Source organism: Choristoneura fumiferana, chromosome 4, assembly GCF_025370935.1.
Source record: "Choristoneura fumiferana chromosome 4, NRCan_CFum_1, whole genome shotgun sequence".
NCBI classification, from domain to species: Eukaryota; Metazoa; Arthropoda; class Insecta; order Lepidoptera; family Tortricidae; genus Choristoneura; species Choristoneura fumiferana.
The window spans coordinates 8,679,545-8,706,326 of record NC_133475.1 but is presented as its reverse complement, the minus strand read 5'-3'; the positions used below and the strand labels follow the sequence as shown (position 1 = coordinate 8,706,326).

The 26,782-nt window shown below is 37.7% G+C and overlaps 1 protein-coding gene across 1 annotated transcript; it reads right to left on the bottom strand.

Annotated features, from left to right (window-relative positions):
• Positions 1–205: 205 nt before the first annotated feature.
• On the bottom strand, positions 206–26,782 carry LOC141427415 (rho-related BTB domain-containing protein 1-like). The gene is made up of 20 exons (XM_074086804.1): positions 26,765–26,782; positions 23,943–24,122; positions 23,228–23,331; positions 23,042–23,125; positions 22,337–22,450; positions 18,407–18,614; positions 17,859–17,951; positions 17,192–17,344; positions 16,228–16,313; positions 15,799–15,925; positions 15,164–15,301; positions 14,921–14,944; positions 11,916–12,029; positions 10,015–10,185; positions 8,683–8,870; positions 7,638–7,698; positions 4,838–4,980; positions 3,049–3,170; positions 1,530–1,640; positions 206–1,038 (listed from the first exon to the last, which is right to left on the bottom strand). Exons 2-20 carry the CDS (start codon positions 24,120–24,122, stop codon positions 983–985), a joined length of 2,277 nt encoding a protein of 758 aa, XP_073942905.1. The 5' UTR covers positions 26,765–26,782; the 3' UTR covers positions 206–982.

Sequence of the window (26,782 nt, the reverse complement as noted above, 5' to 3'; positions counted from 1 at the left end):
TGTAACAACTCGTCATTAAAATCTGACAAATTATCAACAATAATGTAAGTTTAAATTTAACCACAAAAATATAGACACTAATAGAAAGTCACTTAAAACCTACATATCTATTATATCATATATTATATATATATATATATATATATATATATATAATATGTAGGTTTTAAGTAATCATATTACCAATAAAGAGTGATTATGAGTATCTATCAAAAGGAGTACAAATTAAACATCTAGTGAATAATTATATTTTTATACTAATTAGATTAACATTAAATAACACGAAATCTGTTTGTTGACATTGTGTCAGATTGAATGAGGAGTACATTGTAATACGAAAACTAAAACTCGCGATATTGTCAGCGTAAACTTTACACGCATTTAAAAAAAAATCAAATTCTTCTTTACTTCAAAATCATTTAAATGAAATAAAACAATAACTTTATGGGTGAGTAAAGTTATTATGATAGCTACGTTTATGAAAGATAGGCGTGTTCATGCATGCATGCTACCAGATGTTAGACTAACAAACGTTTTAATTTGTCACTCCTTAAGTAACCACCTATATTTTTCCTCAAAGTTATTGTTTTAGTTCATTCACATGGACCTCCGCAAAGTAACGCCTGATTCAATAAATAAATCATTTGTTTTAACTATCTGACATTTTAAAAAATACCTTTGAAATAATCTGACAAAAAATAAAATTTTCATAAAATATACATTTCATGTCAGTAAACTGCGTAATATCAAAGTTTACGCTGGAAAAGATGTATAGAGGTACATTAGTCAATTTTTTTTAGAAAATATGGAAAAGTCCTCGCGTGCACACACCTATTTAACCTTAATTCCCGTGCAGTGTTAACCTAAATGGTGACATAATAATCGCAGTCAGTGTCGCTATAGTGATTTAGTACAATTAGAACTAACGCGTGTCATGTTTATTAAAATTAGGCGTCGAGTTGGAAAAGTACGATAACAGTCACTATGGTTGCCACGAAGCACATTGAAATCGGCAACACGACAGCGTAGCGGAGGTCTCTGTAGAGAAACAAACTTAATTAATAATCCCATTATTATTATAAATGCGAAAATTGTACCAAATGGGCATTTCTATTTACCGTTGTACCCTGAGCTTGAGAAAAAACTCTTCACTAAACGAAATTATGTCAGCACGTAAAACTAAACTGTGCATTAAAATTTACAGTGTCATTTTTGAGCGGTGACAAATTTTAGTTAATGACGGTTTGATTCTCGAATTTGGGAGGTAGTTGTTACGAATTTTTCTTAATAATATTCGTAACAAAACGGATACATCGATACAATACTCCGAATCAAACCGAACCGATCGAACCGTGGACCGAAGATTTTAAATTTACCGAAACAGTAGGTACAAAGAAAAAGAGAAAAAGAGAGTAAATAATGTTTTTCCAGATTAACCTATCTGTTTATCTTTACTCTTTCTGAAATCATTCCCGCACCCGCACCTAAAATCCCGCGGGGTATGATGATGATGATGATGCTTGTCTCACCTCCAGCACGGCTTGGGTCAGAGCGGCGGGTGCGGCGGCGGAGGCGCCTCGCTACGGCATAGGGCGCTCGTCGCGTCCGGAGTCGCCCGTCGCTCTCACGACGCACTTTACCTATGGGAGATAAGTTTTTGTTAAAAAAAAAACATTTTAATACAAGCTTTTTTGCTGACTGTACTTGAAATATATGTCTATTCTTGTACTGTCCAGGCTATTTGGTTGTGGAATTTCGTACCGATTGACTTATGACACGCAAAACTTTGCCACCCTTAAATTGAAATCTGCATAAGGAGCACTCTCTTGTAAAAAATAGCTGTATCATAGTTATTACATTTCAGTACCAAATTTCAAGTCAATGCCATTAACCGTTGAGGAATTCCGATCTGCGGAGACGATCCTGGTAGGACAGCTAGGATGTCACTACCGGGTTATTGTATTGTCACTAGATTACCTAGGTAAGTATGTCAATTTCAAGTCAATCCGACCACTGGAAGTGGGCCAAATTCAACTTGCAAGATTTGACCGCACATACATACATAGTCATGGTAACTTAATCGCGTACCGTCAGCAAATATGTGGTCTACCACCCTAAAGTTGATAATCGTTTGCATGTCCTAAAACAATAATGCCAATAGACGTGTCTGTCAACTTGAAAGTGCGACTTTAGCAACATATTTGTATGTATTTATCTATGTAAGTATGTTTATCCGTTGCCTAGTATCCATAGTACAAGCTTTGCTTAGTTTGGGACTAGGTCAATTGGTGTCAAGTGTCCCATGATATTTATTATTATTTTTATATTTATTTGATAGAAACTTGTTCAAAAATTGATAGGCCACTTATTTTGCTGATGGTACCAGGGTCGGACCTTTTCATAACCAATTTCACTATGATTTCTTCGGCAGATGTATGATATGTCAACATGACATCAGTAGCACAAATGTTCCACCCTGGTACGTGATTCAGTTTCCTTGCCCATAGGACCATAGGTACATCATCATCATCATGTCAGCCGAAAGATGTCCACTGCTGGACATAGGCCTCCCCCAAGGCTCTCCACTCAGACCGGTCTTGTGCTTTCCGCATCCACCGCGATCATAACCAAGTCGTCGCTCCATCTTGTTGGAGGCCTACGACAGCTCGTCTCCCGGTCCGCGGACGCCATTCGAGAACCTTCTGACCCCATCGGACATCAGTCCTGCGAGCAATGTGCCCCGCCCACTGCCACTTTAGTTTCGCAATTCTTCGGGCTATGTCGGTAACCTTAGTCTAAGTCTTTGTCTTAGTTTAAGTTAAGTCTTTGACCAGTGTGTGTTGCCAGTGATGACATACGGATCTGAGACGTGGGCGCTAACGATGGGCCTCATGAGAAAACTCAAAGTCACTCAGAGGGCTATGCTCGGGGTTTCTCTGCGGGATAGAATTAGAAATGATGATATCTGCAGTAGAACTAAGGTGACCATAGGTATATTGCCAGTTAAATAAAAGCTAGTTAAAATAATATTACGAGCATTCGACGTACCAGTAAAACATAAGCAGCCAGTGTGTTGGCTGGCTTGCACTGAACCCGTCAGTCTAATGTCTTTCTGCGCCTTCAACTGCTCCGACACGCACTTCTGATAGTAGTCGTATTCTTTCACATACCTGAAACATTTAACACGTTCGGTCTGTGACTTTTTAGTTCTTGCCAGTGACACGTATTTTTCGACTAGAGTTAGTGACTATTCGCATGATATTATACTCAACAAAAATACTTAGTTAATTTTTGCTTTCATATTTTGTAACAAATTTTGCAATAGTTAGGTAACTAAGTTGTTTTAGTGAACTTTGGGAATAAAATAGTGCTCGGTGATAGACATAACTGGATATGGCAAAAGATAACTAAAATGACTTGAACTAACCACTTTGGCTACATTTTTTTATTCAGTATAAATTCATTAAGTAAACTTAATTAATTCACACTTCAATTTATGTGCAAGAACAAAGTAATGATTTTACTAACTTTTTAAAATTGAATCTATGACTTCTATTGATATGACAATAAGACTGAAATTTGCAGAAAAAAAATACAAATTCGATTGAATTAAACAGTCAATTTCGAGGTTTTGGGACTTGGTGACTTTTCGCTCTACGGGGACGACATGTACCTACTACGTACATACATATATAAAATCACGCCTCTTTCCCAACGGGGTAGGAAGACTACGTCCTTCCACTTGCTACGATCCTGGCGTACAACTCTCGCTTCATCAATCTTTTCATGCATGCACGTCGGTTTAGATTACTCCTGACCCGACCTTTCTTTAGGATTTCCTCGATTTGATCGTGGTACGTTCGTCTAGGCTAGGCCTTCCTCTTCTAACGTTCCCATTCACGCTCCTCTTATAGAACCTACAAAAGCTACCTGGCGATAAAGATTGCACATCGGTCTTCGGAAAAAGACAATTGACTGATCACTCCTCGTATTTATTAAGTGATGTTTTATATCAAATAAATACTGCACCTTTATGGACTTATGTATGTCTATTTTTTGTACAAAAGAAAAGAAACATAACACAATTGACAAACTTTGAGATACTTATACAAATGCGGACTTATCCCTATAAGGGATCTCTACCAGTCAACCTTTGAGTAGATGAGAGAAGTAATCAGTTAGGGTCCGACAAAGAGTGAGTTTAAGAGTTAAAAAAAATGTGGAAGCTACTATACAGTCTTTTAAACAATATAATACATAAACTACAATATAAATAAATCAATAAACTACTATAGTTATATATGTATATAACTATAATACATATTATATATGCGAATATAAAACAAAGGAAATGTCCTCAAATGTTTAAGGAGAAGGTGTAAGCCACATCCTTCTCAAGCCCTCCCTGAAAGATCCTACAGTGGGAGATTGCCTGATGGAGGTCGGTAACCGATTCCACAGCCTAGCAGCTTGCACTGTAAAAGATTTAGAGTATCTTTGGAAGAGGTAGAAGGACAGGCTAATCGGAGATTGGTACTCGATCGTAACCGATACTGACTGCCAGCAGCCAAGTAGCTGAATCGCTCGGAAAGGTATAAGGGAGCAGAAGGACTTAATTAGTTTACGTCAAATTAATGACATGTAAACTTCGGATATCTATAGAGAGCTGTTGCACCTACTAGAAAAGATAAGTAGTGTGTGACAACGCTCTACGAAGCCGAAATTAGCCGAGTCTCTTCCCAAAGACCGAAGTGTAACCTTTATGGCCGGGTACTGTAACTAGAAAAAAGATGTTTCCACCCATTCTGAAGTGCGATACTGGAAAACAAAAACTTACCATACGGGTGGCCACCGGTTCTCACACAAATAGTCTCTGGACGCAGGCCCGATGTGCCGTAGTGCGCGTGCGCGGCACACGCGGTCATACGCACCGCACAGACGCCACACGCACCAGTCCGCTAAGTTGTGTGCGTTGTGCAACTGGGAAAGAGAGGTGAAAGGAAATAAATAATAAAGGATAATTAAATAAATAGTAAAGTTTCCTATCTTCAAAATTGAGAGTACTAATGAATGAGTACTGAAGGAGTTCTGAGTACTGAGAATCATAACATAGTAAAAGAGAACAAGTAGGTTCACTACGCACAAAAGTACATCGCGCGGCTTAAATGTGTGCGCGCACGCATGCACACAATGAAAATTTAAGGAGGATTAAGTTTTCTTTAGTCAAGGCTGCGCTGCCGTCGGTGACGTACGTTTCGATTTTAACTCGTTCGTCTTGCGCTCGCTTCGCGAGATGATCACCTTTTACGTTCGCGTACTCATACTTACGTATTTTTTGTATTAGGTATAGTTGTAAATTAGTAGTATATAAGTATAGTGTGATAGTTTCGTGCAAAGACACACAAATAATATTAGATACCTACCTACCTATGTATAAACAATATAGTTATAGTATTATGTGTAGGAAACATGAGTAGTATGTACACAGTCGCCATCACCACTTCGGCGAATTTATAAATAATATTTTTAACCCTTTGACCATTATTTTTTTAAAGCAATGAATCGAGAACTTTAACGATACGCACAGCATGAATGATTTTTTTTATGATTTTTGAGAAAGAGAAATGTATATATTATTGCATTATGATATTGAGGGTTTCCGAATTATGAGACGGCAATATGTTTGCCGCTATCAGCCAAGGGCATTAAGTGACAAGACCGTCATGTCAGTTTGCCGGGGGAACTACGGGTGGCACGACGTATCTAAAATAAATAAATTAAAAACCAATAGATGATAAGAAATAATTAAAACCTTTATTTAACTTAAAACTGAATTCTTTCAAATAAATAACCGGGCAAGAGCATATCGGGCCATGCTTATAGTCAGGGTCCCGTAGCTGCCCATATATAAATCAATAACAATTGTAGCCTAACCCACCCTTTCCTTTAATAAACACCAGACACTTAACGGATAGTGGCAAATATATTGCCGTCTTAATTTTTTTTAAAAAAACAAGAAACAGATTTTTTTTCTTTAAACTTTATATCGCCAATCTTGTCTCTGAAAGTAGAGAATTGTGACTATCGGATAAATCCAGCAAACAAAATTTTATTTACAAACATTTTTGTTCAATTGTAAGGAATAGTTAAAAATCTAAGTTCAGGCCTAAGAATCATCATTTAACATGGGTTGGAATAACGTTTATCTGCTATTCTTTTTTTCGTAAATTGGTACAGTCAAGGGCAAAGATATCGAGACGGCCAAAGTTGCAAAAATATGTATACGCGACTCTATGCACTTAACATTAAGGCGTGTATACATATTTTTTTGCAACTTTGGCCGTCTCGATATCTTTGCCCTTGACTGTACGAGTATGTTCTCTTATGCGAACCAAAAGTTATATTAACTAACAACACGTTCATTGAGAATAAAATAAAATATCTGAGTCGTATGACGGCAAATATCTTGCCGTTACCCACTAAAGGGTTAAATTTCGTATAATAATAATAATAATAGAGCGGCAAATAATCTGGTACTATGATCATAATGTCTATTATAAGCCACAAGTGTGTGCATTCGAGGCACACGTCATAAATTCCGATCCATTAGATGGACTGACCCAAGACCTGCCCCCTGAACCACAAAAAGTTACAAGTGCTACAATTCGACAAAATTATAACATTTTACTATGGGAAACTTGACAATTTTGTCGAATTGTAGCACTTGTAACTTTTGTGGTACAGGGGGCAGGAGTGCAAATGCCTGCCCCTGCCATTGATTAGTTTTGAAAAAAGAACCCCGAACCTGAAGTATGAAAAATGTGGTTTCAGTTCAATATCATGAGATTTTAATATGTTATAGATTTCAGTCCTGAACAAAAGTCTCTAAAAAACTAAAAACTAAACTCTGAAAGGTACTCTGAAACAGAGGTAGCACCCTTAGAGAGTTTTGTTCAGGACTTTATCGAAATTTTAGGATAAGTATTTAACTGAAACCACATTTTCCATTTTGTCTTTAATGTTTTCTCATAAGCATAAATATGTCTTTATGTTATGTAATGTTTGTCAATTTTGTTTGTTCACTTATTTTGTACAATAAAGTTTCTGGATTTTGAACAGAGAGTACTTCCTGTCTATATACCTCTGCCATGCCGTACGAGTATTTTCAGTTTTTACAGACTTTTGAAATGTACTAAAATTTAACGCATATTAATAGCAAAATAAAAAATACGGGCATAACAAAAACCGTTTTTATTGTATACTAGCTGTTGCCCGCGACTCCGCCCGCGTAGAAATATGAAAAATAGCTTACGTCCTATTCAAATTCAAATCATTTATTCAGTAGGTAAATAGGCCGCAATGGGCACTTTTACACGTCATTTTTTAAACTACCAGCGGTTTCGGTAAGACCATCATTGCCAAGAAGAATGCGTTTTCGTCAATTTTTGCCAGGTGCTATCAGCTGAGGCTGCAGTTGTCCAGATAATTAGGGGGCAGTACTCCCGCCAAGTCGAGCAAAACAAAGACATGGCCATACCATATTTGTCTCGAAGCCTCAGGCTATTTTCAATCTCCTGTGACTTTGTGCTGGCTAAAGCTAGAATCCTGAATGAATATTCAGTTACATATAATATTACCTTTACAGGCTCCAACAATGCGAGAACTATCTCGACTACTTCGTCGTCTTCGCCACATAATCTGTGAAAAAAAAAGACATTATTAATGCAGTGCGTCAAATACTTACTGGCTCTGTGCACGACATCAGCGCCACCTAGCGTCCGCAACTTTTATGGCTCTGATGCTCTGACGTTTTGAAATTTCATCGCGACATTGTGACAAAAATCAAACCTATAACTTATTAATTTAAAATACAAAATTACTGTGATACCGTGATTTGGGTGGACAAAAGGTTGTGAATTCATTTTTGGTCATTAAAATTAAAAGATGTAAGTAAAATTTATTCAAAAATTGTGTTTTATTTTCGTTATGTCAGGGTTTGTTTACTTCATGTTAGTTGTACTTTTACTGTAAAACGATATACTTCTTTGAATAAAAGTAAAATTATATAATTGTTCTTATATCGCTAGTAATAAATTAAATATCGTTTTCAGATCAAAATGAGTATCATTTTGAAGACCGGTTTTGTGAGTATCACTCAATATAAAATTTCAACCACAAACCGTTTCATAAGGAAAATTGTTGCTGGACATGTCCGAGATGTAGAGGAATTAAGAACAAAACAGGGACAGTGTTAAATAATTCAAGCTCGCATCATAACACAAACATCTATTACTAAAATAAGGTAGTTAAAGTCTATACAAATTGCTTTGTTAATGACAGATTCATATGAGTATGACAGATGACAGAGCCAGAACTATTTCTACTTTTGGCCACCATGAGCGCTGCGATAGATTTCATCACCCCCACCTAGTACTTCGCACCCTCCCAATACTCATACACCTTTATTGGTAATACCATTATTGATAGTGAAATTCTGGCAGTCCAGCCAGGATCACCTCTACAGGATGCAATTCTTCAACGGTTAATATTATCGATTTGTGGTACGCAAATGTAGTTAGGGCGACAATGCAAGGACCGTCAACAAAAAAGTCAGCAAAAAAACCTTGCATTAAAAATTATTTTTTTAACAAAAACTTATTTGTTGTTTAAAATTCCACAGACCTGTCCTGATGCTGCAACTGATCGATGACCCTGGCTTCGACGAGGTTGACGAGCCGGTTCATGCACAGCCGGTTAGCCAGCTCCAACAGCTCCAGACATCTCGTCGGCTCCACCACGGGGATCTTGTCCGAGTATATATAGCACAGTAGGATGTGGAACGCGTACATTTTCACGCCAGGAAACGATATCTAGAAGATGAACACAATACCGTAAGGTCGGGGTACTTTGACCCATTGGAGGGTTACTTCGGCCCATATGACAACCACATAAAGCAGGGTCCAATGAAAACATAAAACGTGATCGATAATTAACACCAACCACATGGCAAAGAGCCATATTCTCAAAGCTATAATAAAACCAGGTCAGAGTTAATCTATTGAGATCTCTTTGACCCTTGGGTCAAAGTTACCCTTCAGGTTCAGGGTCAAATAGTCCAATATTTTTCAATTATCTAACTGAAGGATCAATTAGGATTTATTTAAGAAATTAGCCCATGTATATAAGTAATATTTACAAATTAACATTAGAAGCGATTTGGTAACTTTCTGTTTACGACACTGCTCGAAAATATGGCCATAGATAACCTAAATCCATAGATATAAAAAAAGAAACTAACTGACTGACTGACTGACTGACTTATAGATCAACGCACAGCCCAAACCGCTGGGCCTAGAAACTTGAAATTTGGTATAGGGGTTCTTCTTATGATGTAAGTGAGCACTAAGAAAGGATTTTTAGAAATTCATTCCCTAAGGGGGTGAAATAGGGGGGTGAAGTTTATATGGATTTTTCTCATTTCTGGACTTAGAAGTATGAAAATAGGTATACAAGTTCTCGATTAGAATTAAAAGTTATCTGTGTAGGTAGGTGCAATGGATAAAATGTTTATAGTGAAGTACTTTAGTAAACTGTTACCTATCGTTTAAGGTAGTACTTCGCTATGCACACAGATACAAATGTCACAATTATAACTTGGGTTGACCATCAGTAGTGTAGCGGTATAGCACGTGGTACGGATTACCGAGGACCTGGGTTCGATTCCCAGTGATGGTCTTATTTTTCTGTTTTTTCTGTGCATCTATATTTCAGTTTGTATTTTCAATTTAGGTTTTACGGGATGACCGTAAAAGTAAAAATTTGGAATTGAAATAAAAAATACAAAAAGATTCCAAAAAAAAAACAATCTTAATTATGACTTTTATGAGGTGTTTTTTTTTCTTTAACACATAATATGCACAAAATGCTTTTTTTTTTCATGAAAACACATTCCTCGCAACAAATCCTCTCACATCTCTAGTGGAAACTCAACCTTACTGCTCCGCTATTACTTACCATTCTGGAGGTGCTTTCTCGGAAATGGCCCTGGAACATGGCCTTCATGGGGTCACAGCGGGCCATCAATATGGCCCTGTGGGCCAGATGTATGCCATCGTCCAGGTCAAACGTCACGTCAGCGAACAGACTCCGTTCTACGTACATTTCGCGAAGCCGCTGCGGAAGAGGCTGTAAATGTACAAAAAATAACTTTTATCTACTCTCATATCGTAAAATTCGAATTATAAAATTCAAAACGAGTTTATATTGACATACTTTTTAAACACAATACCGAAATATTATAAAAAAACATATTATTACACTTTTCTTCTAACGAAATAATGTTATAATACATTTTTTTTTACCATTACGATACAGGGTAAATTCAAAAAGTTTATATCGAAAAGTTTTGATTCCAATTTTCACTTGTCTGTGCCGCACATGCGCGGTAATGTACTGGGTTTTAGCGCCATTCCATTCCATAAGTGTCTTGTACGAATTTTCGTGGGAAAATTTTGTTCTTACTTAAAAATGTCTGATATCAGTGAATGCGAAGAACATTTGACTCCGCCCGATATTTTAGATGCGGCGAAGGAAATGACTCATAATTTGATTACCAGCAAAGTCCAGAAAATTATACGATAAATGCTATCAAGATTTTATGGCATGGAAAATGCAAAAAAAGGCTACTTCGTTTTCGGAAAACGTGCTATTAGCCTATTTTCAGGAATTGTCTGACAAGTTTAAGTGTTCCTCATTGTGGTCTAAATATACAATGCTAAACAGTACATCAAGCATATATAACGAAGTCGATATATCAAAATATTCAAAACTAATAGCGTTTTTGAAAAGGAAATCGCAAGGATTTAAAGGGAAAAAAGACAAGACGTTTTCACCTAAACAATTGAACAAATTTATGAATGAAGGTCCTGGACGCGCACATCTTTTAACGAAGGTATGTACGTATAAATATAAGATTTTATAGTTATATAAAAGTGAAAGTCTTTTAGAGTTTGTTGTTCTTGGGTTTTCATTTATATTCATAATTTTTAACTTAATTTGTTCCAGATTGCACTTATTTCCGGTATCATGGGTGCCTGTCGGAGACAGCAACTCTACAATGTGCAGTTTCGGGACGTGGAAGTATATGAAAATACCTACAATAAACTATTTCTTACTTTTCTAACTTTGATCTTTTATTTAGCAGATTCAATCTCAATGTGTGAGAGAAGATAAAATATTGTATGCAACTGTATGTAATTAGGCCTTAAAACACTCATGTGACCCTTTATGAAACTCGGCTACGCCTCGTTTCATGAAATCACACTCGTGTTTTAAGGACCCCTATTACTATACAGTTGCATAAATAGCTATTTTTATACAAGCTTTCTCACCGACTCTAGTGTTTGTCGACTCATTGTCATTCAACTTACATCATTTTTCTTTATTTATTACGGAACTTATTGTTTTTTTTGTCAAATTTTTAAGCAGTACTTTTTTTTGCTGGTCTTATTTTTCTGGTTTCTCTATGCATCTATATTTCAGTTTGTATTTTAGATATGAGTTTTACGGGATGACCGTAAAAGTAACAAAAAATTTGGAATTGAAATGAAAAATACAAAAAAAAAAGATTCCAAAAAACCAATCGTATTTTTCCAGGCTTAAATGCGTAAGGAATCCATCAATAACGCATTCCATCAATAAGTTATACACATCCTAAACTTACATAGGTACTTAATGTACGAGTATACCAACTTTCAAATCAATTCGTAAAAATATAGTGTACTAAGTAATGGCGTTCAGTCAAAGTTGCTGAAACTTGTCTCGATTCTTTTTATTTTGGAAAATCGCAATGTTACCGCAGATTAGCGATAAACAAATCGCAGACGAAGTCGCGGGCAACAGCTTATATAACTTACCGTGTGAAACTGCTGCATGAAGACTTTATCGAACAGCAAATGCTGGTCCAAGATGAACTGGCTGAGCTTGGTTAGCTCATGGAAACCGAGCAGTTCGGCTGCTTGGCGTATCTCCTATACAAAGAAACACCATTAGTAAAGGCATTATTACGAGGGCAATAAAGACTCATTTACCCTACAACCTTGTATTATTATTTTTTTATTCGTAGCTACTGAAATATCTGATTCATTTATATTCTTGCATTCTCTCGCTTTTCGCGCCGAAACGAAACGTCAAAACGGCCACCCCACGCTCTAGGGATGTACGTAACTTGTAGTGATGTTCCATTGTTCGGTACAGTTGACGCTTTCATAAACTGGATACATTTTCCAAACTAGAGGCACTAGCTACTTACCACACCGCAGGCGAGTAGCAAAAATAGTGTTTTTAGGGGATGTTTCACCATCCATTGATTAGTGTTAACTGGCGGTTAGGTGTGAAAGTATTAAATAGATTTTTTTATGAAGGCAACTACCCCATTAGACGATTAAAATGCTTGAAACAGCTAGAAAGCCGTACCTATGTATGAACGAACAGTCACCGATCAAAATACCAATGTATGAATCTCTTTCATTCACACAGGATCTAATCTATTATACATTTCTTGAGCGGCAAAATAATAAATACACATACATACATACATACATACATATATACATAAAATCACGCCTCTTTCCCAACGGGGTAGGCAGAGACTACATTCTTCCACTTACTACGATTCTGGCATACAACTCTCGCTTCCTCTACATTCATCAATCTTTTCATGCATGCACGTCGGTTTAGAGTAAGTACTCCTGACCCGTCTTTTTTTCAGAACGTCCCCGAAAATAATAAATAGATATTCGATTCCTCGTATGGTGAAATAGCTTCGATACTTAGCTTACCTTAACTAGTTGAGAAAATGTGCATTATTAAAATGTTTCAAGAGCCCTGGCTCACTGAGACACCCATGGTGACGTCACCGGCTACGTATCCAAACAATTCATTATATAAATGTATCGGTTGTCACTCATGGCGACGCTTTGTCGCCAATTTGGAAACGTAGCCACGATTTACGGCTCCCACGTGGCGGCTGGATACTCTGGAAGCCTGGCAACGTCGCCATTCAAATGTTCACACATAATGCTACACCTCACCCACTGAGTCGCCAACCGGACATAATAAATTAAGCGCAATTTCCTCTAAGTCCTTTGTTAACGACGTCGTCGAACTGAGTGAAGAGTAGAGTGCTTGCGTCGCCGGCGATGTCGCCATGGCGTCCCGGTGAGGCAGGGCTCTTACAAAATGGAACGGCAAAATCGCTAAAGCTAGGAAGTTAAATAATACAGAATTCTAAATATGAAATTACACAACGCAAAATTGTCTGGCGGAATGAACAAGTAAAACACATATTTAGCTATCAAAAGTTGCTGAAAACCAAATAAATAAGTATAAACAAATTAAAACGTGCACGTGTTTTTAAAGGGCATAAAAATGGATTTAAATAAGATTTTTTTCACTGCGAGTTACCTGGTTTCCTAATATGAATAAAAAAAATTGAAGTTATCAAACAGGTTTCATATCCCAAAGATAACTCATACATAAGTATAAGCAAATATTAAATATCACGGGAAAATTGATACCAATTGACCTAGTCCCAAACTAAACAAACAATGGGTTAGTACTAGACTAGATCACGAATAAACATTATGTAATGTACATAAACAGATAAATATTTTTAATGCATCCAAGCTCTAGAATAAACATTCTTTTCATACATATATAGGCCTTGACCGATTAATATAAGCAGCTGTGAATTAAATTTACTTTATGTAAAAAGAATAGTTAATTTCTTTCCTAAGCCTAATTATTCACCGAGAAATCTTTTTCCTAATTGGCAACCAGTTACCGACCCTCATAATAATCTAGATTTCGATCCAGCGAATTTAGATAAATCCACTTACTATATTTGGCTGCTATAAACTGTAGCTTGACACTCACGGTATGGTAATGTAATGAGAGCTATCGCGTATGAATTCGCCGCTAGAGGCGCTAGTGTAGCGTGAGGTCTCCGAAATGTCAAATCTCATAGTTTTTGGGTGAGCAAGGCGGGTTTATTTATAAATACAATAATTTTGTGAATATTTTGCAATACCTGAAATTAATTATGGCAAATATGCGTTTCGGGGCAATTAATGTCTGTGTTTTGAGACAGTTTTGTCTTTCGGAAACCTTTGTCCTCCCTATTTTCCGAACAAAACGGGGACTATGCAACACTGTGGCATGCTCGATATTTTTATGGTACGGTTTTAAGGTGTATTAAATATGATTTTAATCTAAACTTTGTTTTCACGCCCGTAATAACAGACTTTGAAAGCCATACTTAAAAACCTCACGCAACAGTGCGCCATCTAGTGAGACAAAAAATGATAGCCCTCATTGATTAAGCGAGTGCGAATCGACAACTACTACGGCTTGGGTAAAAATGCTTTCGTAGGTATGTCCAATGGACGCCCGACGGATGTCTGGCTGGTCTTTTCAATAGATCGCATTCTCTCAACCGATTCTCTTGAAATTTTGTGACCAGGTTCGATAATTATACGAACATTTTTGCAGATTGTGTTCTTTGTATTTTTTCAAATTAGCAGAGCCATTGAAAACGTAAACGATGGGGTTGAAAACGTAAAAAATAATATCATACTTCACCCATTTCAAAATACTAGCGATATCTACTGCTCATAGAGACTAGTAAATAGATATAATGGACTGATATTAAATAACTGTTTTATTTTTCTATTTACGTGTGAAAAGGCAAACATTATTAAAATAAATAAAATTAGCTAAGAGACTTATTAACTTAAGTAAGCAGAAGTAAGGTAGGTACAAGTAAATAATTGTAATATGAACATTTGTAAAAATGATTACACAAAATGTTTAAATGGAAATTAATATGAATTATGCGTTATTTATTAAAATAAAAATTTACCAGTAATAATCCAATTGCAGCGGACTGCAGAACACAGTGTTAACGATATAATTATTGTGTTATTAATTTTATAATTATAATTTATTTTTAATAACAATAATAGAGATAGAAAGGGCTTAAGCAAATCGTGTCGCTGAGCTGAAAGTTTGGACAAAAAATTAGTTTACTGTTATAAATATATAGAAATTGAAGCTTAAGCGACAAAAATACTTTGAAACAGAAAAAAGGTGTTCACAAAGGTACCTGTTGTTTAAAAGCTGCGCTGTCCAAAGTTCCTGTGTAGATGAAATTGATAACTTCTTGCATCACGGCCTGCGATATAAGCTTGCTCATAGTCACTATCGTTTGAGTTTGCGAAGTCGCGTGTTGAATTTTGTCGCACTATAGACAAATGTAAATATTAATGAGTTACCAAATAGGAATATATTTGGTAGAAGAATGTTGATATCTGTGATGAGGAGAAATTTAGTTTCGAAGCATGTACGTTATTAATAACCAGGCTGGAACAAATACTTCAAACGAACTAAAACAATTACTTTGCTCACCCGCGACCTAAGTAAAAAGCAAAGGGTGAGCAAAGTAATTGTTTTAGTTTATTGATATGGACCTTCGCAAAGTAACGCCTGATTAAATAAATTAAATACTCAAACTTTTGGCGTACAATATACGAAATACATTTTTCCTAACAAACTTTTACAAACATAGTTCTTTTTAAGTCACTTATTTTGAGTTTTTAGACCAGTCATAAGTTAGATTAAATTCTGTTTTTTTTGCTTTTAAAGGTTACATCTATGAAATCACCTTTCAATAGACTTTTTCTTGGCAGATTTCTTCTTGTAGACATCACTATATTATACAAGTAAAGGACCTAGTCTTACCTTAACAACCCTTATCGAGTTGATAGCCGGGTGGTTGACCTCTCTATACAGATCTGGTGGTTTTTTACAGCTGTCGCTCAGTGGTAGGATCTGGCACGAGGACCGCCTCTTTATTTGATCCCACACTCTAAAACAAAAATCAATATCAAATTTCTGTTCAATCCGGTTGGATCATTAAAAGCTAGTTAATTGAAAGACTGTAATAAATAAGCAAGTTATTTTTAACCCCACGACAAAAAGAGGCGTGTTCTAAGTTTGACTCCAATGTTAGTAGCATTGTAGCTCTCAAACATATGGGCCGATTTCGCTGCGGTTTTTTACGTGAAAGCGAGTTTATTTTTGGTGGTTTTAAGTTTTAAAATGACAATGTCGGCGGCTTTTCAACTGATCTAAGTTGGTTTAATGCGTTTTAATGAGAGCAGTTGTTACCTCATTTGCTTCGCCTGGTCCTGTCGGATGAGATACTCTGTGTCCTCGTTAAAGTCACCTGTCGTCGCTTCACCCATACTGCTTACCTGGAAATGTTGATGAAAACACAAACATTAAAGCCCCTATCCAGTCTATTTGTTTTTTTATTGTTTACCGTCCACCAATCTTAGATTCCGCCGACTATTTGCTAAAATGTTCACTATATTTGCTTACATAGCGTGGGTGCCAGACGTTTTGTACTTCTGCTAGATAACTTGGAAACTGTAACAGAATCTTCTACCATCTCTCGAATAATGAACCACTGCGCTTAGTTGCCTCAGTGGATGTAGAACGGTCTTTTTTCACGCACCATCAGCCAAACAAGTGGTCTACCAGTTCCTATCAAATGAATATGTCGCTAAAGTCGAACTTTCAAGTTGACAGACATGTCTATTGGCATTATTGTTTTATGAAATGCAAAAGTGACTTTAGGGTGGTAGACCACATATTTGGCTGATGGCACAAAAATATTTTGAGTGATCGAAGGCGCAATTTTAGTTACTGAGCTTTTGAACAGTATCCCATAAATAAATACTAGAATAAAAAAATCATAAATACTTAATTATTCCTTTGCATATTTTGACCGCGGATCAGCAAACGCAGAATAGGCCGTCCACCAACGAGATGGAGGGATGACCTAGATAGTGAAAGCTTCAGATTCACTTTGGATAGGCCGCTTCGAACCGAAGCAACTGGAGGTCTATGGGGGAGGCCTATGTCCAACAGTGGACGTTCTACGGCTGATATGATGATGATGATGATATTTTGTCTGGTTTCATTTCATGCATATTCGTCGTTCGTCGTGTCACTTATATAGTTGTCGCTATCATGAATAAATGGTTTTTTTCTCTTTTTTTCCTATCTTTGCCTTTTTTCATATTTCAAGTTTTTTTATGTCGAATATAATTCGTTCCCTAGTCCTCACCATGCTGCTCTCACTGGAGCTTCGAGCCAACTCAGCGCCGCGTGCGCAGTCACTAGCCAGTAGCCGGTTGAACGCTTCGCAAGCTGCCGCCATCATGAATCGGTGGACTGGAAAGCCTTTCGCGCCACAGATTATCACCATGTCGGAGAAATACTAGAACAATAGAATGCAATGACTCTTTATAATACACCAGAATATAGTATACAGTACAGAAAACAGAGGTACATTAAAAATTGGACAAGCGGCTTTGGTTTTTTTTTTCGGAAAACTAATGATTACATCCAAAAAAAATATGAGTTTTTACTGTGAGGAAAATATTCTTATTTAAAAACCGGGTAAGTAAGCAATGCAGATGAAAAAATACAACCGAATTGATAAACTTCTCTTTTTTTTGAATTCGGTTAAAAATAACACTGCCGTCGGTTTTCTCAAAGAATAAAAAATATATCTTTAAAACTGAGTTAACACTAAGTTCTTAGTAGACAACTGGTTACCAAACTCAGTTTTGTACGAGGAAAAAGGAAAAATATGGTCTAGCAATGTTAGGCCTCTTGGGGTCTGAAAATCGTGGCCAAATAACAAAAAGGTCTCAACTGCATTAAAGGCCAGAATGAATATTAATTCCACACAAGCTCTATTAAGACTCCAATCACATTGTTGGCCTTACCTGTTGCCGCAGTAACGTGGCAGTATTCTCCAAATAACTGCTGTTGACGGGTACCACGTCGGGCTCCAGAGGTCTGGGTGGTCTGAATGGTGCCTGTAACAATGACAGTTTCAGGAATCCATACTATATGAAACTAGTGTGTACCCAAGGCTTCGCACGCGTAAATCATTAGATACAGCAGTTCGGGATTATACAAAATTCCCGTGATCTACATTACCGCTGAATCTTTAATGATCTACATCGTTGGGTTTGTGTGATTTGTGTGTGTTCTTAGAGTGTGGTGTGGGAACTGCATGAACACACATTTCTTATATAAACGTAGCGATCATAAAGGTCGCGGATGAGCAATTTGTTCATAGGTAAGGTATAGTTAGACATAGTGACGAGTCTTCGACAAAATCGATAGAATTTTCGTACTAAAGCAAAGCCAACGAGACGAGATACTTCATCTTTGTCTAATACGTAATTATTAGTGTCTCGCTCAGAGTTCTGTCTCATGACATAATTTGTCTCTTCTAGTTGGTATTACTTTAAAAATAATACCTTACCTGTAGAAAAGGTCGTTGCACCCGTTTAAGGTTGGTCATCCAGAACCGCTGCTGCCGCCGGGCTATCAGGGCCGCTCGGATCGCGTTCTCGAACACTTCGTTTATACCGTAATAGGTGAATACGGAGGTCTCGTAGTAGTATATGCCGAATTCGGCAGCTAACGCCCGCCCTTGATCGGGCATTACTAGGTCACTTTTTCTTGGTGTCCTGTGAATTAAAGATAAGATAAAATATCATTTATTGCCACAACACATACTTATTATAAAGAAGACTTATTACATTACTAATTAATATAAAAACTAGACATAAACTCTAACATTTGCTGTGGCAAAGGGGATGTACTCAGCGTACGCTGTGAGTTAGGGTTCCATAGGCAGCCCTGACTGGCACAGCGCTGATTTTCAGTACACCCCTTTAATACAACCCCGTTGTCAATCGATGGGTGCTAATGTTGAAAGCATATATTAAAAAAAAAACAGGTATACCTAGGTAAAAAAACTTAAGAAGATGACCTGTTGTATGTAGTAGTGCATAGAATTGTTTGTAGAGCTAAACTCGGAGTTTCTTTGCGCGATAGAATCTAGAGTACAGAAATTCGCCGAAGAACAGGTAATGGTGATGACTACTTACTGATTTCTATGTAAGACCTTAAAGCACTCTGTTGTTTAATGCGATAAACGCTGCGTTAAACGCAATGCGTTTGAGGCACATCAATTTGCACCAGATAATGTACCTACCTAATGAGGGCTATCGCGTATGAATTCTCCACTAGAGGCGCTAGTGTAGCGTGAGGTCTCCGAAATGTCAAATCTCATAGTTTTTGGGTAAGCTACACGGGTTTATTTATAATTAGAATAATTTTGTGAATATTTTGCAATATCTGAAATTAATTCTATATTTCTATATTAATAATTTCGTCCAGGGGTACGGTAGACTCGAACGAAATGCACATCAAATTGAAGAGCGTAAAAAATTAGTCGATCCGAGTCGACAACATATATCCGCAAAATTCGGATTATGGAGAATTTCGTTAAATTCTAATGGCACTGACAAACAAACCGCAGTCGCCATCTTGGGTAGTTAATAAACGTTCCGTTTCATACTAGCTAGCTCTTAGATACGGCTCGCCTTCAATACATCGCGTGCGTCACGCCAAAAAAGTATCCATTACAAAGAACTGTGACTCATGTGACTGTGTAAAACGAAACGTCTTGCCGGAAAACTTGAATGGATCTTATCAAAACTCAAAACTATCACCAACTACCTTCAACTATAACTATCTTCAGTTGTTGACGTTTGTTCCGAGTCGACAACTTGTAGGTAGAAAATTCGGATTTAGCGAGTATTTTCAATAAAAAATGGAATAAATTACTGAGTATATATAATGGCGTTGCGAAGTAAACATGTCAAAGTCATCACATCAAAGTGGCGTGAGTGTCACGTCATCACGTGTCACAGGTTTGCATTTCGTTCTCCATTGTGACCTTTTAAGGGCCCCACACACGGTACGATTTGTCGATTTTCATCAGATCGATCGTACAGACGGATCGTACCTTATATGGGGCCCTTTAGGTCTAATTTCTTTGATTATGAGACAGACATACGTAGTCGGTCCCAAAGTTCTGTCACTGGCACATTATTTTTAAATTTAAAACATGATTTTAAGAAAATTTGATTGAATTCCATTTTTGAATGTTTGTCAATTATTTTAAAACAATAAACAGTCATTCGCTGCAATTTCTCACGATGGAGTGGACGTTGAAAGAAAACCGAATAGCTGTTTTAGCATTGCACCGCTGTGGGCACTCGCCAAGTACCATTTTCAAGTTGCTCAAAAATGTAAATATAACGCTTAGGTTTGTGTACCGTACGATTGACAGGTACAATGAAGTCTCCAGTGTTGAGGACAAGAAAAGAATTGGCCGGCCTCGCTCCGTACAAACACCAGCAGTGATCAAAGCGATCAAGGCACGCATAGCAAGAAATCCTGTCCGAAAACAGAAGTTGATGGCTTTGCAGATGGGTGTCAGTAGAAAAACCGTCAAAAAGGTTTTAAACGAAGATCTTAGTCTGCGAGCATACAAAAAATAGAGTGGGCACTTACTTAATGCCCGTCTAAAAACAATAAGGTTTAAAAGATCCCGGAAGTTGTTAAAGCGGTACGCGAAAAATCGACACCGTGATATCCTCTTTACAGACGAAAAGATTTTCGATATTGAAGAGAAGTACAATAAACATAATTGAACTGAGGTTCATTTTTGCGAAAAAGGGGGTCAAAATCAGTGCGAAAGTGTACCAAGAGACGGTTTTGGATAAGCATGTCAAAGATCTGCCCAACACGCTATTTTCAGGTCATCATTTTGTGTTCCAGCAGGATTCTGCGCCAGCACACAAAGCCAAGACCACTCAAGCCTGGTTAGGCCGTTAAAAAATCGACTTTATAAGACACGAAGATTGGCCTTCCTCCAGTCCGAACCTTAATCCTCTGGACTTTAAAATTTGGCAGGTCTTAGAGGGGAAGGTCTGTGCTAAACCCCATAAAAATTTGGAGAGCCTGAAGTCATCTTTAAGAAAAGCAGTCGCTGAAATAGACATGAAAATGGTGCGTGCTGCGATAGACGACTGGCTGCGCCGATTAAGGGCCTGTATTAAAAACAAAGGAAGTCATTTTGAATAATTTTAAGTACTTAAATTTATTTTTTTATTAAATGTACTTTAAATTGGTATATAATTTATTAAAAACTGATTGGTACTTTTGTTTTTATCATTATTTTCATTTGTGACAGAACTTTGGGACTGACGACGTAGTTATTTGGGCAAATAAGATTTAGGAGAAATATCTACTGGTGAAATACCGATACGTAGGTTAGCCGTTAAAGTGTTTGTGATAATAATTAAGGCTGGGAATATACGTCAGATTTTTCGATAAGTACGACAGTCTTTACTGGCAAAAATTTTTTTCAAACATATTATTATGAGTCTACATTTTACCCGAGCGAAGCCGGGTTTTCATCTAGTCTATATTAATAATTTCGTACCGGTCTACGGTAGACTCGAACGAAATGCACATCAAATTGAGAGCGTAAAAAAATTAGTCAATCCGAGTCGACAACTTGTAGGTGGAAAATTCGGATTATCGAGTATTTTCAATATAAACTTGAATAAATTACTAAGTATATAATGGTGTTGCGAAGTAAACATGTCAATGTCATCTCATTAAAGTGGCGTTAGTGTCACGTCATGACGTGTCACAGGTGTCACAGGTTTGCATTTCGTTCTCCATTGTGTCGATTTTCATCAGATCGATCGTACAGACGAATCGTACGTATTTCTTTGATTATGAGACAGAGACATCATAGTTATTTGAGCAAATAAGATTTAGGAGAAATATGTACTGGTGAAATACCGATACGTAGTCTTTACTGGCAAACATTTTTTTCAAAATATTATTATGAGTCTACATTTTACCCGAGCGAAGCCGGGTTTTCATCTAGTAATGGCAAATATGCGTTCCGGGGCAATGAATGTCTGTGTTTTGAGACAGTTTTGTCTTTCGGAAACCTTTGTCCTCCCATTTTTCCGAACAAAACGGGGACTTTGCAACACTATGGCATGCTCGATATTTTTATGGTACGGTTTTAAGGTGTATTCAATATGATTTTAATCTAAACTTTGTTTTCACGCCCGTAATAACAGACTTTGAAAGTCATACTTAAAAACCTCACGCAACAGTGCGCCATCTAGTGAGACAAAAAACGATAGCCCTCATTAATATATGCGCTTGCCGCTTCGCTCACCGCGTAAGACAATATTTGGTAATTAGATTATCTGATGCAAATTGATCTGCGTCAAACGCATCGCGTTTATCGCAGCGTTTATCACATATAACAAAATATAAACTAGATACTGCTGATGTAAAACTAACTTACCTTATAAACGGGCTGCGGTCCTTGCAGTAGCTCAAATAAGTTTCATCTCTGTACATGTAGCGCAAATCGTTCTTGCACCCTACCAGCAGAATCGGCGTGTTCGGACAAAACCGTCTGAAAAACCAATTGTACATTACAGTAGGCACAGCTTCTCTTGGGATAATTTAGAGTTTGATAGAAAAGGAACTCTTTTTTTGTGCGGAACATTTTGATGTAGTTATAGTTATAAGTTATAAGGTTTCTGGTTCTAACCAAGTTATTGTACGTATGTATCTGTTGATGAATTGAGCATTAAAGTAAGGAATTATCATCCATATAATGCAAAGATATACATGAATCTCTGCCACTGACAGCACGCCAAACAGGTTAAGTTTGGAAACAGATCTATGTACTCGTATGATGATGTACATGGTGGTCAAGTGGTTTGGTTTGACCTATGGCCTCTCATGCAGATCGTGGGTTCAAATCCGGGCTGGCTACTCGTAAGTTTTTAAAAATTAATGTGTGAAATTAGATTTGAAAATTACCACGAGCTTTACGACTAATGGGAATTTGTTTTCCCACCCGTTCGCACCGTGGCCGCGTGGGAAGGAAATCCCACTTGTTCGCAATCTCTTGTTAGTACTACGAACTACTGGGATTTTTTTCCCAGATGTCCATGGTGCGGGGAGTAGGCCATCAAAACTCACTTAACAAGCGACGTACCTGATTTCTGGGTACCACATAGCTCCGCAGTTTCTCAAAGATATGGGATTTGTTACGGAGAAACATAGCAGGACTACGTCTGACCTGAAAACAAAACAAAGTAAGCGTGGAAAAGTGTAGAAAAAATACAAGTGATTTCGCAATATGATACATTGCGTGCTAATTTAAGAAACAATAGAAGCTCACCTTCCATAAGCAAATCTTCTATCTTTCTCATGGTCTCCGAATGTGTCCCATAGCCTTAGAGACACGTTCACGCCGTCAACGACTTCCCAGGATCTTTCCAGTACCTGTAAAATATATAAAATTAAAAATTCTAAAAACCCGATTTTCTTTATCATCATCATATCAGCCTATTTTAGTCCACTGCTGGACATAGGCCTCTCCAATAGCACGCCACTGAGCACGATCCTCGGCCACTCTCATCCAGTTCTGGGCAGCCACCTTGCGAAGATCATCGCTCCACCTAGTCTGAGGGCGTCCCACGCCACGCTTGCCAATCCGCGGACTCCACTCAGGAACTCGTTTACCCTAGCGGTTATTGGTTCTTCGGCTGATGGCCGGCCCACTGCCACTTCAGTTTGCTTATCGATGAGCTACTTCGATGACTCTAGTTCTCTGTTGGATCTCCTCGTTCCAAATTCAATCCTTCAGAGATACTCCGAGCATAGCCCTTTCCATTGCTCGCTGAGGGATTTAAATCTGTGGACCAGCCCAACCGTGAGTGTCCACGTCTCGGTACAGTATGTCATGAAGGGTAAAACGCGCTGATTGAAGACTTTCGTCTTCAGACTGTGGAATTGGCGATGTAAAGACTCAACGGAGTTTCCCATATGCTGCCCAACCCAGCTGTCTTCTATCAAAACACATGAATGCTAGAAAGTCTACCCAAGCCACTCACGTCTTTATAGATCCTGTACTGGTCTATAGCCCAGACGGTGGGCACGTGCGTGGTCATAAGCTGCGCAAGCGACACGTGCTTGTTGCATGCTCTTGCGCAGATCAGCCGCGTCTTGCCCACCGCCGTGTCGCCCACCACCACGCACTTCACCAGCTCCTGGTGGGGCTGCTCGTTGTCCATCTGTTGGAAAGAGGTTAGGAAAGGTTTGAGGCAATGTATACTATATAATAGTGGTACAGTCGAACAAATTTAATCATGATGATGTTTGCATGTGGACCTTGTGCAAGTGTGCTTGGGCGTGTGCTGTAAATAATTCATTGTGTACATAAATGTTAAATTCGCACGCCGGATTCCGGTAGGATATGCTAGATACTAAGTACTGTTATATTATTTTCCACCTGTTGTAACCATATTCAGCGAAGAAATTATCATTCATTCATTCATTCATTCAAGGGCCGCCCGGATTGCTACCAGCATGTTGCTCGTAAATCCTGCCGTGAAGCAGCAGTGCTTGCTCTGCGCGAGAGAGAGAGAGAGAGAGAGAGAGAGAGAGAGAGAGAGAGAGAGAGAGAGAGAGAGAGAGAGAGAGAGAGAGAGAGAGAGGGAGAGAGAGAGACACAGTGTCGTAATTAGGGCAGGTGGCACAGACCCTAAAGGGGCGTAGAAATGGATCAGATCAGGACCACATCTTTTTAAGAGCGCAGACACAAGGCGCAGTTATACAATCTCACATCATAGCACTGCTCACACATGAACTAACACCAATTAGCTTGCTACTACACGACCATAAGTGTTAAATAGTGTGTGTGCAACATGTGTACATACATTGACATACAAAGCCCCATCTAATCAACATACTCGTAAGTCACACTAATATACACCACACAAACTACATATTCAATTCAATATATTGTTTAAACCATTGGCAACTTTCACCCCTGCCCTCTACCAAAACCCACGGTTATAAATACCGCAACTATAATTATGCGTGCGTGCATGCGTGTGAATGGGTGTGTACGTCAAGACTCATAATCAGTCCGTCCATGCCTTCAGCACGGTGAACAACAATATAAATGATATTAAATATATTGACCCGGATAACTCACGTCTTAAATCGGGTTTAGCTCGACATGTTTCGGGCTAATCCGTAGCCCTTCGTCTTCGGAGCAACGCGACTCAGCGGCTGCTGCAACACGCCGAGCACATGTCGAGCTAAACTCGATTTAAGACGTGACTTATCCGGGTCAATATATTTAATATGATTGAGTCTTACAGTAGTTTCATGTTCAAAATATAAATGATGTCCAAAAAGCGGATTCTCTGTTTAAAGAAATTATTTCAGGTCTACAAGATCTAAAGTACAATTCAGTGCAGACTCCATAGCAAAATTATGCATATTTTGGCTATAGCATGACATAAAACCCGTCTCCATAATATTCAGTTCATAAAAGTAATGTAAGCACTGTTTATGCAGATTGTCCAATCCGGCCAGCCGGTTACTGTATTACTCGTACTACTGTTGTACCACCAGCCAAATAAGTGGTCTATCAATTTTTAAACAAGTTCCTATCAAAAGCAATGTCGCTAAAGTCGAACTTTCAAGTTGACAGACACGTCTATTGGCCTTATTGATTGCAAACGATTATCAACTTTAGGGTGGTAGACCACATATTTGGCTGATGGTACAGTCGCCATCAGATATTTCGGAGTGGCCTAAGTGGACCAAAATGAGGGATCATGCACTCAATTCTCAAGGAATTAGCTCAGGTTTCAATATTTTTTCTTTAGACCTAGACGAGACTTATCAATTTTACTATTTTGGAAATTTTTTCAATCTACTTAAAGTTTTTTATTTTTCCACCCACCCGTTTAGATTTCAGAGGGAGGGGATGCTCGATTGAATGAAAAATTGCACTTTAGTTGAATATTTTGCAAACAAATCACTGAATCGAAAAATCGTTTTAGCAACCCCGTAATGGTTTTCAAAGACCTATCCAATCCCATCCAATCCCACACTACAAGATTGGATATGGGAGGTACTCTAAAAAAAATTGTTCTTGAATTTTTTATTGTACCATTTTGTCTGCATAGTTTACATATAATTCGTACAAAATTACAGCTTTCTAGCATTGATAGTCCCTGAGCAAAGCCGCAGACGGACAGACAGACAGACAGACAGAGACAGACAGACCGACATGGCGAAACTATAAGGGTTCTGTTTTTTCCATTTTGGCTATGGAACCCTAAAAATTATGTAGACTTGAAATTCGTCAGGTGACCCACATGCTTGTTTGCCCCCTCTTATATAAAAAAAGATATTTTTCTTGAATTTTAGAGGTGCTAATGTTCCAAAATTCCCACTGGATAGAGCTGTCCACACTTTTAGTATTAAATAGGACAGGAGAAAAGACAAACATTAACAAACATAACATATTACAAAGCATCCAGCAACAGCATCAGTCTGGTGAAAATCATGTGTTGTTATGTTAGTGGACGGTCATCAGCAAAAGTGGATGAGCAGTTATGGGGCTCAAAAAGATTTATACACTCTTATTGCTTTGACAGTAGAGTTGTGTGTGTGTGTGTAGATCAACTTCATAATATTCTTTTAATAGTAATAACATAATAATAAAATGTCCAGTTTAAGTCTTTATAATATTGAAAAACAATAAAAAATGGTAAGTTTTAGTTATGAAATCAAAATAATTTAAATAATGTTATCTATGTCCTTGCTATAATAATATAATTGTTACCTATACCTATATTAGTAGCAACTAATTTTTCAAAAGTATTTTTCAATAAAAAATATCAACAATGCTTACCTTCTTTCTAATGCTAAA

What these genes read in the sequence shown, in the direction of transcription:
- LOC141427415 (XM_074086804.1), bottom strand. Translation starts at nt 24,122, where the DNA reads ATGGACAACGAGCAGCCCCACCAGGAGCTGGTGAAGTGCGTGGTGGTG. An exon ending in TCATGCAGCAGTTTCACACG is followed by an intron (nt 10,186 to 11,915) that starts GTAAGTTATATA and finishes GTACATTTACAG; the next exon opens with CCTCTTCCGCAGCGGCTTCG. An exon ending in CAGTTGCAGCATCAGGACAG is followed by an intron (nt 7,699 to 8,682) that starts GTCTGTGGAATT and finishes TTTTTTTCACAG; the next exon opens with ATTATGTGGCGAAGACGACG.